The sequence below is a fragment of the Anolis carolinensis genome, chromosome 1 (genome assembly GCF_035594765.1).
Source record: "Anolis carolinensis isolate JA03-04 chromosome 1, rAnoCar3.1.pri, whole genome shotgun sequence".
Classification (NCBI taxonomy): domain Eukaryota; kingdom Metazoa; phylum Chordata; class Lepidosauria; order Squamata; family Dactyloidae; genus Anolis; species Anolis carolinensis.
The window spans coordinates 176,432,618-176,450,832 of NC_085841.1; the positions used below are offsets into that span (position 1 = coordinate 176,432,618).

The window sequence follows — 18,215 nt, forward strand, 5'->3', positions numbered from 1 at the left end:
TTAAGATACTGTGGAAAGGGAGCTAGATCATGTACGCTGGCCTCCCCACAAACACTGATGGCTTATTTGTACAAGGGATGCCTGCTGACTAGGAAAATGGGCTATGTATGCTCTTTGGTCCACACAGAGAAGGCTGTAATTTATTGACTCTGGCTTGTACAGGGGATGAAAATGTATTTTTTAAAAATAAAAATTTCTAAACTTCTTCCTTCCAACTACTCATACCGTCCTCCTTTGCAGCAGTAAGTATGCCTACAGGCATACTGAGGCTCGAACACATTCTCTCTTCTTCTTTTATCCTTTCCCCGCAGCCAGTTGATAGATATCACTGCCCTGAATCCCTCCTCTTCTGCAGCCTGGGCTAGAGGCTATCTTTCAACTAGGGAGCCCTTCCCTCATTTCCATTGGAAAAGCTAATGCATGCAGGGCTAATGAATCATAGCTATCAATGGAGTGACTGCTACATTTTGAACAATTCAGATATTTCTTTTACATTTTCTTTGCCATTTTATCAATGATCTCAATAAAGTCGGTAGTAGGCTACACATATATAAATAATACACAATCTTTATTGCATCGTCACTGCCCTGAATTTCAGGTACCAGGTGCGTTATTTCCTATATCAGCACAGGATTATCAATTGCAATGAACTGAAGTATCAATTGCAACAAATTATAGGGTCTGGCTTTTCACAGGGGATATTCTCCCGTTTATAGGAAGCTCTCATCTCTGTGTTTCTCCTGTGCCATAATAAACAAAAGGCTATGACAGCACATTGTATCAAATTCTCTACACAGGCCTCTTTCTCCTTTAACTGTACTCAGCGTGAAGTAGCTTTGAAGTGTAGCATTCCCCAGGTAAGAGATGCATAGCGACCTTGCAACCCAAGCTCTGTGATCAAGATTAAAGAAAGTCCAAATCGGAAAGGAGTGAAACATTAATTACCCATTATTAATGAATGGCAAGGAAGAATCTATAAGCATATATGGACTAAATTCATGGGTGAGAGCATTTTTAGTTTTCTAGCCTGAGAACGAATCTTTAAAGAAAGACTGATAAGCCAACACACAACATATAACCAACTAATCAGTTTTAAGAACATTGTTCTTTTTAAGATTTGGAAAGCAACTGCCAAATCCTAACAAGTTTGAAATTAGTGTCTTAATTCTTCGGGCTGCTTGCAACCCTCAAAACTTCATTATGCATGTATGTTACCAGGTCCTTTGCTATTTGCCTACCTTTAGAGACATTCCCCATGATCTCTGGCAGTGATAAGACACCACTGATGAGACACAGCATTAGAAGGCATGCATCTACACTGTAGAATTAATGCAGTTTGACATTACATTAGCTGCCATGGCTCAATGCTATGGAACCATGGGAGCTGGTTGTTTTACAAGGTCCTTAGCATTCTGTGGCAGAAAGAAGCTGGTGCCTTACCAAGTTGCAAATACAAGGACTCAAGCATCGACACAGCCTTTGGTGTGACACAGATTTTGCAAACATAGCAATAAACATATATTCCCAACAACAGGATTGACATTTTTATTATCATTGTGTGTTGCATTTACCACAGTAATAAAATTTAAACTCAACATAATGCATAAAAAGCAAGTAAAATTGTATTACTACAAGTTTTAGTATCAATGAAATGGTGCTTTGCTTCAACAGTATTCAATACTGTTGCAATTTTTTCATGTTGTTAAAATTCACAGTAATTTACAACATATAATAATAGAATACAAAAGTTGTTCTTTCTAAAGTGAGCTTTTTGTTTCTCTTACTGTGGAACCCAGGTTTTTTGAATAATGGGAGATAAGATTATAATTGTTGGGAATCACTATTCTAGATAATGGCAACTAGCCCCTGGGAGATGAGACTGAAGCTGTGTCTAAACAGTAGGAAGCAATAGTGGCTAGAGAGTAATTGAAGTCTCCAATATTGTGATTTCACCATTTTCTCCAATCTCTATATTTCAGTTGTATTAACCTAAAGAACTCATATAATAATAATAATAATAATAATAATAATAATAATAATAATAATAATAATAATATTTTTATATCCCGCCCCATCTCCCCGAGGGGACTCAGGGCAGCTTACATGGGGCCAAGCTCAGGCAACAAGCAATATAAAACTCAACAATAAAAACAAATCATAAACAAATAAAATCACATATACCAATAAACAATAAGCACACTTTGATAAAATCCTGGGTTGGCTCCTAAAAGGGGTAATGGGCCAGAAAAGTGCAAATAGTTTTGTACGGTATAGATTAGGAAAGAGGTCAGAAGTAATTTATTTAGAAATCCACCATGAAAGTTTTAAATAAACTCCAACAAGCCAGCAATGGAAGAGTCAGAACGTCATTCTCTAAAATGTAGAGTTACAAACATTTTTCAACCCAGATTTCTATTTACAATTCTCTAGTGAAATTCTGCTTTAGTTCATTTACTTGCTCACCTCATTCACACCAATCAACTTCATTAATCAGTTGAAATACACGATTAAGTGATTTTCTTATAATAGAAGATAATAATAATAAACTTTAGTTATATCCCGTCTTATCTCCCCAAGAGGACTTGAGGTGGTTTAAAACAAATAACCGGAAACATTCAATGCCATAAAGAAACTGAACAAAGACAAAATAATCACCCGCCTGGATCCCAAAAACAAACAAATCAAAAATAATGACACATTATCAAAAGTTAAACAATACCATAGCAAATTTACAAATTCACAACATTGAAAAAAAAAAAAACAAGGATCTAAACAAACAAGATAAATTTTAAAATTATAATACAGGGTGTTTGAAAAAGAACTCCCTAGTTTTAATGTGTTTTAACTTAAAACTAGGGAGTTCTTTTTCAAACACCCTGTATTTTAAAACTTTTGCAGCCAGCAGCCAGAGTGACCAGCCATTACCTTTCCATGATGACTCTGTATGGTATTCTATGCCATAATTTGCTTTACAACTGGGTCTCAACTATAGGGGTGGAGTGAGGGAAGAGGAGCTGTGATCTTATGTAAAACAATGGTTCTTACATTCCTTTGCTCGCATTAAAATATTGCTCATGAGAACAATTAACACTCTCAAACCTACCCATTTCAGGGCTAGAAAGCCAAGGGCAACTGTGTAAAAACCTTCCAGTTGAAATATCCATTTAATTTGGAGAGGGACATTTCAGACAAGGATACTTTGGTATCTATGGACTCATAGTATTAGTATGGACATATGCCAAACAGAAGGATGTCACTGGTGAACTGGGAAACTCCCTCCATATGAACATACTAAGATTTGTATTTCAGTCCAGCAATATGGCATAAAGCTCTTATTCCAAAGATGATATATATTCACAGTTATTTCCACTTCTTGGGGCAGAGTGGGCAACTATACTGAAACTAGGAGTAGTTCCACAACAGTGGAATTCTCTGCCTTGAGGTTTGGTGGAATCTCCTTCATTGGAGGCTTTTAAACTGAGGCTAGATGGCCATCTGTCATGGTATTTTGATTGTGCTTTTCCTGCACGGCAGATTGGGGTTGGACTAGATGGCCCTTGTGGTCTCATCCACCTCTATGATTCTATGATTCTAGGAGCCGCATAGAGGTTTATGAAAATGACTGAGGACCACACTATTTATTCATTTATTCAATAGCTTTTGAAAACTTCGTTGTAACTTACTTGTTTCATAAACTAAATACATTATTATTTTAATTTAATAAATTATTTGTTTAAAACTAAATGCATTTTATTTTCTCTGAAACTGACATTGTATTTCATCATAGTTAAATAAAGTGTAAGGGAGTAAGGGCGGCTTACATGAGGACCAAGCCCAGAATAAAACAGAGAATTCAAAATACAAAATTAAAATCACATAACGAAAACAATATAATTAAGACAGTTAAAACCGAAGAGTAAAAGCATCATAAAATATATCCATCAATATCACAAAACCAAAAAGTGGGCATATTCAAATTGACAGGGATAGACAGCACAGCATGACAAAGTACTACAGCTGTCTGTCCAGAAAATGAAAGGAAGAGCATTGTTGACTTTGTTTTATTTGTCCTCCCTCGGAACATGTGCAAGCTTCTATCTAAACTTTTATTTTCTTTGAGAAGACTGGAAGGGAGATTTCAGTTATTTCATGACCTTTGCATGAGATTGGCTCCAGGAAGAGATCAGAAGGATGGCAGGTTTTCCAGCAGCTGCTTCTGTTTTTTTTTTTTTTTTAAAAAAAACATGTCCAGAAATGGCTGGGATGTAAAACAAACAACCACGAGCCAAAGCAAAGAGAGAAAAGGCATAGAGCAAAAGGGCAGACAAGAGGTCTCTCTAGATCTCTCAGTACCACTCTCTCTTAACACCTGCAGATGTGAGAATAATAATAATAACAATAATAATAATAAAGGTGTGAGGCAAGTAACAATGTTTGGAAGGACTTTTAATAATTTAAAAATCCTTTGACAGAATAAATTTCCAGAGGCAGAGTAGTTTTAGGGTTATTCTAGGATCCTGAGCTCTTTCCCCTTCATACCTTGCTACCCAAGCAAGGTATGTTCTCTTTATTTTTGAATGCATGGTCTCATGGTTTGCTACCAGAGGTTGGCAACAAATACCACCATTGGCTCCTTGGACCACTATATTTCAACAACAGCATTTTTTTACCAACTTATTTTGAGTTTGGAGGCACAAAATTGTATTTTGGGGTGGCTTGAAGGAAGCAGATTGTACTATCCTCACCTCTGCCTGGCCTAAGGAAAAACATGTTGTATGCAGTCAATTGGTGTTCAGTATGCAAACACACTGAATATTGCTCTTTGGCTTTTTCACAGCTGTATTTCATTATTTTTAATCACAAACTCAAGTTGCCTAAGGCCTTGAGAAATGAAGAATATGTGTGTGTGTTTTGCGTGCATATAACTAATCATTATAGCAAAATTGTATCTTACATGAGATAAACGTCCATCTTTTGTGAGGAATAAAGCATTACCATCTGTGGTAAAAGTGTCAAGTTGGGCAATGACCTTTACTTTTGACAAGTAATCATGTACAAATTGAAAACTGAAGGTATTTTACAATCTTCTAAGAACTGTATCTGTCAAAATTGAACTGTTTGAGCTACAAAGAACTATCTTGTAGTTAAAGTCAGACAAGTAGACAGGTTCTTTAAAAACCACAGTTAAAAGTTCTCAGATTTCTAGAGAAATGAGTGCCAGATATCCACTAACTTTACTTTATAAGTACTAAGTTTTGATTCTGTTTCAACAGCCTGTACAGTATACTGCGGTTGCAACCTTTCACCTAAAAGGTCAGAACTCTCTGATCTCTCTCAGATGTGATCATGAAGGCCAGATACAGAGAATATTCACTATCCCAAGACTTAAGAAGCAATAATCCCCTAGATAAGGAAAGTATCTTCTCTCCTCAGGGAACAGAAAGCAGAAGTAGATTGAGAATGTTATAGTGCACATCTCTGTGATCAACTGAACCCACTAAAAATAAAACGGGCCCATTGGGGTTTGGCCCATTTTTACTCTCCATCAAACTTTATTTGGATTCATACAGGACTAAAGTCAGAGCATCTGGTATGTATTCCACTCCAGCTATATTATATGCCCGACATTCCAATTTACCCTGCTAAGACAGGACATTGGGTGGGGGGGCAGCAGTGGGGGGGGGCAGTGTCTATTGATTTAACATTTTTCCCTCTGCAAGATGCCAGGCAGGATCTATAGTTGGCCCTTAACTTTTGCAGAGTTTAGGGTTGCAGGATCCTCACAAAAGTAAGAAAATACAAATATTTTGAGCCCATAGAACATGCATGTTGCAAAAATTTTCACCTCACCCTGAAGACGTCTCTGCCAAACCTACACTGCCTCTGCTTCACCAGTAAACAATGTTGTTACAAAAAAAATTCCTGCAGTGCTGTTGATCTCTTTCTTTTCTACATCTCTTTTCCCAGCTAATACCTTGTCTCACTTCTAGGCCGCCTCCATGTCCTTTCCTCCATTCCCTGGTTGGCCTTCTGAACTAAACTCAGATCTGCCAGTTCTTTTATTATATCTAGGCTCTACCTGGCTGTACCAGAGCCCAGGATTGTATTCAGCCTGTGGAAGCCTCACTTGGGAGTTATAGCAGAAGAACTTGGAAAACAGCACCACACTCAAGTTCAGCTCTTCTGGGCTGCTTTTCTTCTGCCGTCCCTTTCCCCTGCTCACCTGAGAGAGAACAGAGAATTCATAGGCTCTGGGCTCACATCCCTTATTTCTTCCCTTCTTTCTTGATTTGTTTCCTACTCTGATTCCCAATGTCTTCTCATCCCAGCTCATCTGCTTTATTCACACCAAAGCTGTTCCTGCTATGCCATTGCTCTCTCTCATTTGAGTATTTTCACAACTGGCTACATGACTAATCTCCTTTCTTTACCTGCCTGCCTGCTCTAATTTCTCGATGTCTTCTCAGCCTTGCTAATGGACCTTCCATAATACCGGCCAAGGATTCCTGCTGGCCTTTCAATTGCTGGAGAAGAGGAGCAACCTTAGTGGTGATTAAGTGAATTAGCAGGGATAAGAAGGCATCTGGGAATCAAAATAGACAGGCAGGTCAAGAAAGAAGGGAAGAATGAACTCAGGGTAGAGTCCATTAGATGGTGAAAGGGGATGATTGATGGTGTTTTTTGCCACATCCCTTCTATCAAGCAAGATCAGAAAACCTATCCCAAATCTCTATTAATTTTACCTCAAACCATTGACATTGGTTTGTAGTTTGATATGTACAGTCCTATTACAAGAACACTCCTTTGGGGCAAAGTGGCATTGGTCATGATTCAGATCAGTATGACTAGAGAGAGAGAGGAAAGATCATTGCTTCCATCCACCTCTCCTTTCCTTCCCTCTCAGCTGAACTCAGGAGGGTGAAAGTCTCCCATTCTTCCATGTGTAACTGGGTTACACCTGACTTTACTGGCACCCACTTTTAGTAGTGGTTGGAAGAAGAGAGAAATAACAGGACTCCCTTTCACCCCAATAGGGCCGGGCTGTGGCGCAGGCTGGTGAGCAGCCTGCTGCAATAAATCACTCTGACTATGAGGTCATGAGTTCGAGGCCAGCCTATGGCAGGGTGAACACCCGTCAATAAAAAAAAATAAAAAAATAGCTCCTGCTCGTTGCTGACCTAGCAACCTGAAAGATAGTTGCATCTATCAAGTGGGAAATAAGGTACCACTTATAAAGTGGGGAAGCAAATTTAACTAATTTATGACGTTGGAATGAGGAAGTGCCGTCACAGTGGATGATGAAGCAGCTGCTCCCCTCTGTGGCCAGAATCGGACATCCCCTCAGGAGAAGGTTAAATTGCCTCTAAGTCTGTCTCTGTTCTATGTGTATATGGGCATTGAATGTTTGCCCTATAGGTATATAATGTGATCCGCCCTGAATCCCCTATATAAATACTGTAAATAAAAAAAATAAAAAATAAAAAAATGGATCTTAATTTTTGATCCCACTCCATGCCCAGCTTTTACCCAAGGTCTCATACTTGGCAGCTTCATTTCTCTCCTGGGAGACAGGCCAGCAATGAAAGAACAGTTCAGTAAAGGGTAGGTGCAGGTATCCCATTTCTTCTGCTGTAACTCCAAGTGAGGCTACCATGGGCTGAATGTAAACAACAGGTTTATCTTAGTGCGGGTAGATATGTTCCAATTACAGTAAAAGTACTGAGAGACCTATGCCCACATGAGTTTGACTTGGAATACCAGCTGGGGAAGGGAGGGTGCATATCATGTTTTCAAAATAAATACTGGGCAGTATGTGTAACTTAGCACTAGCCTATTACTCTAGAGCAGGGGTCCCCAAACTAAGGCCCGGGGGCCGGATGCGGCCCTCCAAGGTCATTTACCTGGCCCCCGCCCTCATTTATAATATAATATTTTTATATCAGTTATATATACATGTGATATTGATAATATTATCATGTTATACAATGTAATACTAATAATAATACCATATAATAATATTAATTACATGTTATATGTTACATATAATATTATAGTATAGTGGTATAGTTCAATATAGTAATATATAATGCTAATATTGTGCTTTGTTAATAATATATTGTATGTACATACATCTGTTCTGAGTCCCCTTCGGGGTGAGAAGGGCGGGATATAAATGTAGTAAATAAATGTAGTAAATGAATAAATAAATAATTTTAGACTTAGGCTCACCCAAAGTCTGAAATGACTTGAAGGCACACAACAACAAACAACAATCCTAATTAACTTGACTATCTCATTGGCCAGAAGCAGGCCCACACATCCTATTGAAATCCTGATAGGTTTATGTTGGTTAAAATTGTTTTCATTTTTAAATATTTTATTGTTCTTTCATTGTTGTTGTTGTTTTGCACTACAAGACATGTGCAGTGTGCATAGGGATTTGTTCGTATTTCTTTTTCAAATGATAATTCGGCCCCTCAACAGTCTGAAGGATTGTGGACTGGCCCCCTGCTTAAAAAGTTTGAGGACCCCTGCTCTAGAGTGTCTCACTTCTATGCCTCTTTAATTTATTTCACCAGGAAAGTCATGGCTATATGGGCACACTGTTGCATGCTCCAAATCATGGAAAAGGGGGGGGGGGCTGGCAGAGTGGTTGGGAACAAGACAGAGGGGTCATGGCGTCAAGGCCGAGAAAGGAGATATAGGCTGAGGTATGGATGAGGAAAGGATAAAGAGAGGCGGACGGCAAGGAAAACGATGATGACATTACAGGCGATTTTTTCAGCAGTGTTATCCTAGTAGGCAGAGGAGGACAGGCTTGTAAAGCAGTGACAAAAGCAGCTATAAACTGAGAAATAATCAAATCCATGAAAGAAAAACCTGTAAAAGTTGAGGACATAATGTAGTCAGCACAAACAAGGGAGGTAAGGCAGGCATGCTCTTCTTCCTTCTTTGTATCTTATGGAGCAGCTAGAGCAGCTGTTCCCAAGCTTTTTCGAGTCACAATTCCATTTTATGGAGGCAAAGTGACCCACAACCCTGATACTGAGGTTTTTAATAGGGTAAATTAAACATGTCGAAAATATCTATATATATAAAAGAGTGATGGCATCAGGGCAGCGGACAAAACAACAAAACTACAGGCCCCCCAACCTTGAAATTTGACAACACAACCCATCATTCACGGCTCTAGGTTGATACAACAAAAAGAAAAGAAAAATAAAGTCCTAATTACAGGGAGAGGAATAATAGTTTTTATCCAATTGCCGCCAGTTTGAAGGCTAAGCTCCACCCACTTGGTCTCCTAGCAACCTACTCAGCCCAGGGGACAGGCACAGTTAGGCCTCACTTAGGCCTCTTCCACAGATTATCAGATTTTAACTGGATTATATGGCAGTGTAGACTCAAGGCTCTTCCACACGGCTATATAACCCATTTAGAATCTTATATTATCTGCTTTAAACTGGATTATCTTGACTCCACACTGCCATATAATCCACTTCAGTGTGCATACTAAACATAAAGACAACCATACAACAGACATTCAATACCACCACTACCTCAACAATTTCTTACCAACACCACCAGACGACGCCACAGCAACGCGTGGCCGGGCACAGCTAGTATTTTTCTGTATAATGTTATTCAAAATAATGTTAACTGCACATAAACCTGGACTTTACAAAAAGCTAACCTGACAAACAAAAGATCATTAAACATTTATGCAAACAAATCTCTGTGAAGGATGTGATTTTTTGTTTTCCCTTTTAAACATTTCCATAGTTCAGCACTGCCTGGTGACCACACAGAAAACCCAAATCGGGTGGTGACCCATGGGCTCACAAAGACTTTGAGCTAGATGATGGAGGTTTGTCAGCATGGGCTCACAAATACTTTGAGGTTCTGCCAAAACCCAAAGGAACTTCTGTTGAGGGGTTCACCCATCTCTATGACTATCTTGTCATTTTTTTGCTGCAGAAAAATTGTGTGTCAAGCCATATTTTTCAGTGATGTTTAAAATGGGAAACTACAGAGATGTTTGACAGTCTTGCCATGGTGAAATTCTGCTACCTTCATTGCTCATTGCCAGGAACACATTGAGTTCAATCCAATATTACATATATGGATGTCCCACTTTCCTCCCCTCCCCCCAGAGCCCTCCTAGAGAGCCCGCTGAGCCTCCAGAGCAGATCCAGGAATTTTACTCATTAACTTTATGCTAGCTAAATGATAAATGCAAACATTTTCAACAAATGTAACTTAAGTTTTGCCCAATACTGGGGTTCAGAATAAAGAACATACTGGAAAGGTAATTGGAGACAGAGAACACATAGTACTGGAAGGATTACAATGGTAAATACTAATGAGAAGCAGGCACAACCAGAGTGAAGCAAAAACAAAAGTGGGAATACATGAGTCTCCAGAGGCCAAGTGATCCTACAATCACACACAAGCATGAAAGGAGAAGGACAGCTCCATAGCAAATGAATCAAAGAGAAGTGCATGCCTCCAAATCAGATACAACAAGACCTATCAGCCGATAGTTACTGCAGGGGTAATTGTTCCAAATCTATCAATAACACAAAGCTGCTTCATCACCAACTACAGACACCATGTTCTTTCATAGGGTTTATAAGCCCACGTCCATGGTTTTACGGCCACCGTTAGAGTGATAAACTGTTGAAACTACACCAGGGTCTGATGTGTAGATCAATTGTGTCTCCATAAAGAATCTACACAAGAGATCCCAGGACAGGGATTTACTACCTCCAGTTTTTATTCTCTTGCTGCTAAAATTACTTCTGCCAAACACTCAGAAGAGGTAGGTAAACAGGAAAAGCTGTTTTTCATGCTGTATTGTATTGAAACAGTTTAAGTAAGAAATTCAAAGCTCAATGTGCTATTGCATTAAGCGATGTTGAACAGTACCTGGCATTTAACTAAAAAGTGATCCAGTTGTATGATTTTCTCACTGTCAAGCAGACAGCAATTTGAAGCAGCCAACGAAGCTGTCTAGATATTCTCTAAGGACAGTCACAGACTTCATGTTACTGGCACCAAATTATATTAGACATTTAATTTTAAACTTCATGTACTTAAATGTAAAATCTTACAACTGTAATAGTCATAAAGCAGTGGGGCATTCCATTTCATAGAATGGATTTTTCTATTCCACCTCCCCCTTTTTTTAATTTAACCAGCACCTCCTGTTTTGCACCTCTACTCTCTACAAAGTAATTTATCTAATTAGGGAATGTTCACAGTTGCTTAAAAGACAGAAGCTGCAGGGAACCAAATCTCTGGATAAGAAGATTTTGAAAACTTATCCACACAAAGTATTAATTTAATGGGAAAAGTGGAGAGAGAGAAAAATGAATCCCAATATGTTATTTCGTCTACAATAAAACCATGTGACAATAAACAGCCGCATTCTCATAGACTGGCATTTGAAACCAAACAGATTCTCAGCTTCTTCACCATCCCTGCTGCTTTCAAAGTATTATCTCATTATGACTCTGAAATTCAAAACCTTTGGGGTGGGGAGCAAAGAAGCTGAAATTTAAAAAGAGAAGTTTCTTGCAGTAGCCAGTATCAGTTTCCTATATTTTCTGGAGGATGCGGCAAAATTTTCAGGGTAAGCCTTTTCTGTGGACAGCAGAAATCCAAACTATGTTCACCAGGGGTAGGACTACAGTGTCCTTCCCACATCAATTTGAAAATACACTAAAGCAAAAACAAAGAAAACACCCTAGTTTATTTATTTATTTATTTATGTACAACATTTATACTCCGCCCTTCTCACCTGAGGGGACTCAGGGTGGCTTACAAAAATTGGCAAAATTTAATGCCCAAAATGCAATCATAAAAACAAAACACACATCTAGTGGTTTGAGTGTTGGATTACGATTCTGGGAGACCAGGATTCACATTTCTGCTTAGCTATGAAAACCTACTGGATGAGTTTATTCTAGTCAGTCTTTTGGTATCAGTTTGCCTTTGGTTTCACAAATTCTTGGATTAAACAGAATATCTGGGTTCATTTCAGTCTAGTTTTGGGTCTGTTTAAGGGAGAAACAGCTTTTGCTGCCATGGTGAACAACCAATGTTGGGAATTAGAATGGGGAATGTAACTTTGTTAGTTCTTCCTAACCTACTGTGGCTTCCAATACCATTAGAATATGATCCTCCTGGACTACTTTTCAGGGATTTTATTTCTTGGAAAGGCAAACTCAGAAGATGGTATTATGGGATTCCTGCCTGATACTGCTTATGAAGTCCCTCAGGTCTCATGTCATTCAGCATCTATATGAAACCACTGGGACAGGTTGTCCAGAGATTTGGGTTCAGTGCCATCAGTGTGCCAATTATACGCAACAATTTCAACTTTCCATGTAACTTTAAGGAAACTGATTCTGTTTTAAACCAGAATCTGGCATCAGTGATGGACTGGATGAGTGTGAACAAACTGAAGTTGCAATCCAGACAAGACATAAATGGTCCTGTCCATTCAAAAGGTAGTTTGGGCAAGAGGGATACTTCCCTTGAAGACTCAAGTTCACAATTTGGGTTCAACCAACCCTGAATTTGGGGACATAATGTTTGTCTGGTGGCCAGAAGGGCTTTTTCAAACTTAAAATTAATGCAAAAAGTGTACCTATCTCTGCAGATGCCCGATCTGGCCACAGTAGCACGTCTTAGTTTCATACCATGTGGATTACTGTAATTCATGAGGTTGCCTTTGAAGAGTGCTCAGAAACTTGGTAAAAAGAACTGTAACCAGAATTTTCAATGGTGCTGGCTTAAAGGAATATTCAACTCCCCCCCCCCCCCCCTTCAACAGCTCTGCTAACTGCTAGCTTATTTCTAGACACAACTCAAAATGCTGGTTATGACCTATGAAGGTCTACACAACTTAGCTCCAGGCTAACTGAATCTCCTTGTAAACATTTACCTAGATTCTGTGGTATTCAGAAAAAGTTTTTTCCTTCAGTTTTAGCACCACCACAAGCACAGTTGGAGATATAGCATAGGATCTTTTCAGTGGCTTCCCCCAGACTTTAGAAATCCCTCCTTAGGGAGGCTAGAATAATGTTCTTGCTTCTTTCTGTCCTTTCATTGGCAACTAGAGGCCTTTGGGATCAAGTATGAACCACCTGAGGTCTGAATTCTGAGAAAAAAGCAAGGTGGTGGTAGTTGTTGTTATCATCATCATCATCATTTAACCATTGGAAGTTTTTTAAAGGGGTTTTTAAAAGAGTACCTTACTGCTTTAAATTGTACCATTTTTAAAGCTTTCTTTTCACTAGTTTTAAAATTCTCACATATTGTTAAGAGTTTCATTATATTTTAAAGTTGACTTTTCACATGAATTTACTATGTTACAATGACTTTTAATTTGTACATCAATTATTGTTTAAGATTTATGACCTTACCCCTACGAACACCATATAGCCTAGAATTTTATGAGGTCAAACAACAATTCCCTTTGGGGGGAAAAAACAGAACTCAACAGTATTTCTATACTGTTGTTTGAAAACATGATTTGCTAAGATTCTCATCATTTCTTGTTCTCTTTCTTTGCTAAATAACACCTGCTTCTTGGAGAACATTTCATGAATGATTTGTATATTTCTTAAATAAAAATAAAATAAAAATTCTGTCACTGTCTTACCACTACTGATGCCTGAGTTTGCAACGACTGTCACCTCACTCCACTGGTCAGCACTGGAGACTGAATAGGAACGTTGATGCATTCCATCAGGCCGACTGTTGAAAGAAACAAGACTGATGCCACTTGTCATCTGAGACACAGAAGTGCTAGTTGTCACATTTCCTAGTGAGAGAAAACACATACAACAATACCAGAAGTGAAAAGCAAATTCACATTCAGAAGAACATAAATTTAGATCAACTGTTGCTTTTGTTGTTTCAATAAAACATGTTGGATGACCACTCTATACACAAAATGGGAGGCAGCACTACTGTGGGAAACATTGCAAGGATACAGAAGTCTGTTTGCAAGTATCTCGATGGCATCTTGAAACCAGCATGGGTTTGTCAAGAATATCCTGCCAAACCAATCTTATATAGTAACATGTTCTGATTAGATCACTAGTTGAATAGGTGGTAGGAATTCTGTGGATGTCATTTGATAAGGCTTTCCCATAATATTTGGATTAGCAAATTGATTAAACGTGGAATAAATGGTAACAATGTCAGATGGATTCAAAATTGGTTGAAAAATTGAAGAATACATGGTTCAGTATGGGAATATTGTTGGTCTTATATAGTAAGTTGAACATGTTTCAGCAATGCGCTGCTGCAGTAAAGAAGGCAAATGTGATTTTAGCCTGCACAAGAATGGAAACATAGTTTCCAAGATGAGGGAAGTAATAGTCCCACTATACTTTGATTTAAGAGTTTGATTTGTTCTGTGACCAGTCTCTAAATTCAAATTTCTCTTATCCCAAAGCAAATTTCTCAATTGAAATAAATAATAGATAAACTTTATTTATATGCCACCACCATCTCCATGAAGGGACTCGGGGCGGCTAACAAATGTACTCCAAGGTGCAGCATCTATATATATAAAAGAGTGATGGCATCACGGCGATTCACAAAACAACAAAAGTACAGGCCCCCCAACCTCAAAATTTGACAACACAACCCATCATCCACGCCTCAAGGTTGATACAACAAAAAGAAAAGAAAAATAAAGTCCTAATTAGAGGGAGAGCAATAATTGTTTTTATCCAATTGCTGCCAGTTTAGAGGGCTAATCTCTGCCCACTTCGTTGCCTAGCAACCAAGGGACAGCCAGGTTTCAGTTAGGGGACAGGCAGATTTAGGCCTCACTTAGACTTCTTCCACAGATTATCTAATTTGCACTGGATTATATGGCAGTGTAGACTCAAGGCCCTTCCACACAGCTATATAACCCATTTATAATCTTATATTATCTGCTTTGCACTGGATTATCTTGACTCCACACTACCATATAATCCACTTCAGTGTGCATTTTATACAGCTGTGTAGAAGGGGCCTCATATAATCCAGTTCTGAGCAGATAATATAAGATTAGAAATATACAGTAGAATCTCACTTATCCAACGTAAACAGGCCGGCAGGATAAGTGAATATGTTGGATAATAAGAAGGGATTCAGGAAAAGCCAATTAAACATCAAATTAGGTAATCGTTATACAAATTAAGCACCAAAACATCATATTATACAACAAATTTGACAGAAAAAGTAGTTCCATGCGCAGTAATGCTATGTAGTATTTACAGTAGAGTCTCACTTATCCAACACTCGCTTATCCAAAGTTCTGGATTATCCAACGCATTTTTGTAGTCAATGCTTTCAATATATCGTGATATTTTGGTGCTAAATTCATAAATACAGTAATTACTATATAGCATTACTGTGTATTGAACTACTTTTTCTGACAAATTTGTTGTCTAACATGATGTTTTGGTGCTTAATTTGTAAAATCATAACTTAATTTGATGTTTAATAGGGTTATCCTTAATTCCTCATTATCCAACATATTCGCTTATCCAACGTTCTGCCGGCCCGTTTATGTTGGATAAGTGAGACTTTACTGTACTGTATTTACAAATTTACCACTAAAATATCACAATGAATTTAAAACACTGACTACAAAAACATTGATTATGAAAAGGCAGACTGCGTTGGATAATCCAGAACATTGTATAAGCAAATGTTGGATAAGTGAGATTCTTCTTTAATATGAAATAATTACTGGGATAGAATAATGCAGAACAATATAATCTCTAAAACCAGGACAGTAAATAAACAGGGGAATTCCACACAGGAAACAATCAGGGCCAGCTAACACCTCCCAACAAAGTATTCCCATCATCAAAGTCTGGCAAATCCTGTTTTCTCAGGGCCACAGACAGTAGAAGCACATAAAATATCGCAAACAACACCACTCTGAAAACAAGGGAATTCCAGACAGGAAACAATCAGGGCCAGCTAACACCTCCCAACAAAAAATTCACTCAGGGAGGAAACAGCCAGGCTTTAAAGCTGCAAGGCCTTTACATCCTAATCATTTTTCCTAATTGCAGCATCCATACTTGCCTCCAACAAACAAACAAAAACCAATCAGAAATATTGTATATTCACAACCTTTAGGAAATAATATCCCCTGATGGCGCAGCGTGTTAAAGCGCTGAGCTGCTGAACTTCTGGACCGAAAGGCCGCAGGTTTGAATTGGGGGAGCGGAGAGAGCCCCCACTGTTAGCCCCAGCTTCTGCCAACCCAGAAGTTCGAAAACATGCAAATGTGAGTGCATCGATAGGTACTGCTCCAGCAGGAAGGTAACGCCGTTCCATGTAGTCATCCCACATGACCTTGGAGGAGTCTACGGACAACGCCGGCTCTTCGGCTTAGAAATGGAGATGAGCACCAACCCCCAGAGTCAGACACGACTGGACTTAATGTCTGGGGAAAACCTTTACCCTTGACCTTAACTACCACCAATTCCTCAATACTTTATTTCCCATACCACCATACTTCGCCACAGCAACGCGTGGCCGGGCACAGCTAGTATAACATAAAACGATACATGAGTATAAAACACTTTCACATAAAATTGAAATGCTCCGAAATCCACACCAATTTAAAAAAAACCAGTGGGGAACGGCTCGTAACTCAAAAACCTTGGAAGTCAAAGTATCATTGTATTCTGCATTGGTCAGGTCTCATCTGAAATAGGGTGGCAATTTTGGTCATTTCATTTTAAGAAGGATATAGACAAATGTAGGAGGTTCAGAGAAGGGCAAGTAGGTGTGGAGAACAAAACTTATGACGAGTGAACGGGAAATGTTCAGTTTAGTGAAGAGAAGACTTAGGAATGGAATTATTAGATAACAAGTACCACCACCTTAATAAATACCTCAAAGTATTTATTGACCTCACAAAGAAAGGGGGCGGATTGATTCTCTCTTATCCCAGTGGGTAGGACCAGACCTAATGGTTTTTAAGTTACAGGAGAGTAGATTTTGATTGAATGTAAGAAATAACGTCTTAATAATGAGAGCGGATCAGTACTGTAATTGAACCAATTGCCTAGAAAAGGTGGGATCTCCTTCTTCAAAAGAGGCTGGACATCTACACACTTGGGATGCTATAGCTTGAGGACCTGCACTCAGCAAGAGAATGGACTCGATGGCCCAAGAGACCCCTTCCAACTCGATGACTCAAAAGTTATAGCCCTTCAACAAAATTCTCTTGGTCAAACCTAGTTTCTAATTACACAGAGCGAGATCCAAAATTTGATTCCGTGGTTAGGAGCCTGCCTAAGTAGTTTTCTGCTCTGAAATATTCTCAGTGACCAAGAAGCATGGATCTCCAGGGTGATTTTTGTCAAGTTGTACTTCTTCTGCCAACTCAGTAGTAACAGCAGGTTATAAAGAAGTGTGTGAGAACAGGTAAAAGCAACTCGACACATTTTCTTCTCTGACATTAGAATGAACTTCTCTGACATTAGAATGAATTGTACAGCTATCCAATTATTTCTATACTTGATATACTAGATGCACAAATACTGAAACATACACAGTGTCCAGTGGTGACAAAGGATCTCTTCACATGGGGCTGAATCTTACAGCATGTGCCGGTTTAGCCCAGGTCACCCATGGAGTCGGTTGGTTCCCATCAGATGCTGCTGCTGCAGCTCCGTGGATGGAGGGTGGAGCTGGCACATGTCACCACCACAGCAACACGGGAGGCTTCCTGTGTTGCCATCAGACTCAATTAGGGGAAGCTGCATGCTCCATGTTTTCCCCCATCTGATTGCCCTCAGCTGGAGCCAGGCGATGCAGGGCATGGGGTGCCACAGTCCCCCCCCCCTCCCCGGCGAAGTGCCGCAACTTTGGCGGCCATGTGACAAGGTCAAAAGAGTAGTATCCTTAATCTGTTAACAACAAGTACAGCTCCAATCATTTATTCAATACAAAGCTTTTATTACGCATCAAGAAATGTACTCATCAAGAGGCAAATTCCCCTCCTCACTTCCCAGAAGGACTTTAAAAACATAATCTGCTCCTACTTATGTAATACATTTTTAGGAGTACTGAAATGTTATCAAGAACATTGCAGATCAGTCTGCTATATCCCAAATTCAGTTGCTTAATGGGATTCTGCATCTCATGAGAGAGATTCTTTTGTGAAGTGGTTCTTG

The 18,215-nt window shown here is 39.0% G+C and overlaps 1 protein-coding gene across 7 annotated transcripts in view; it reads right to left on the bottom strand.

Annotated features, from left to right (window-relative positions):
• The window catches only part of agap1 (ArfGAP with GTPase domain, ankyrin repeat and PH domain 1), a 396,335-nt gene that overhangs the window by 112,777 nt on the left and 265,343 nt on the right, over nt 1-18,215 (bottom strand). For all 7 annotated transcript variants that reach the window (XM_062959942.1, XM_062959932.1, XM_062959953.1 and 4 more), the window contains one exon: nt 13,673-13,834. In XM_062959942.1, the coding sequence (XP_062816012.1) occupies nt 13,673-13,834 (162 nt within the window). The remainder of the gene's footprint in view (nt 1-13,672; nt 13,835-18,215) is intronic.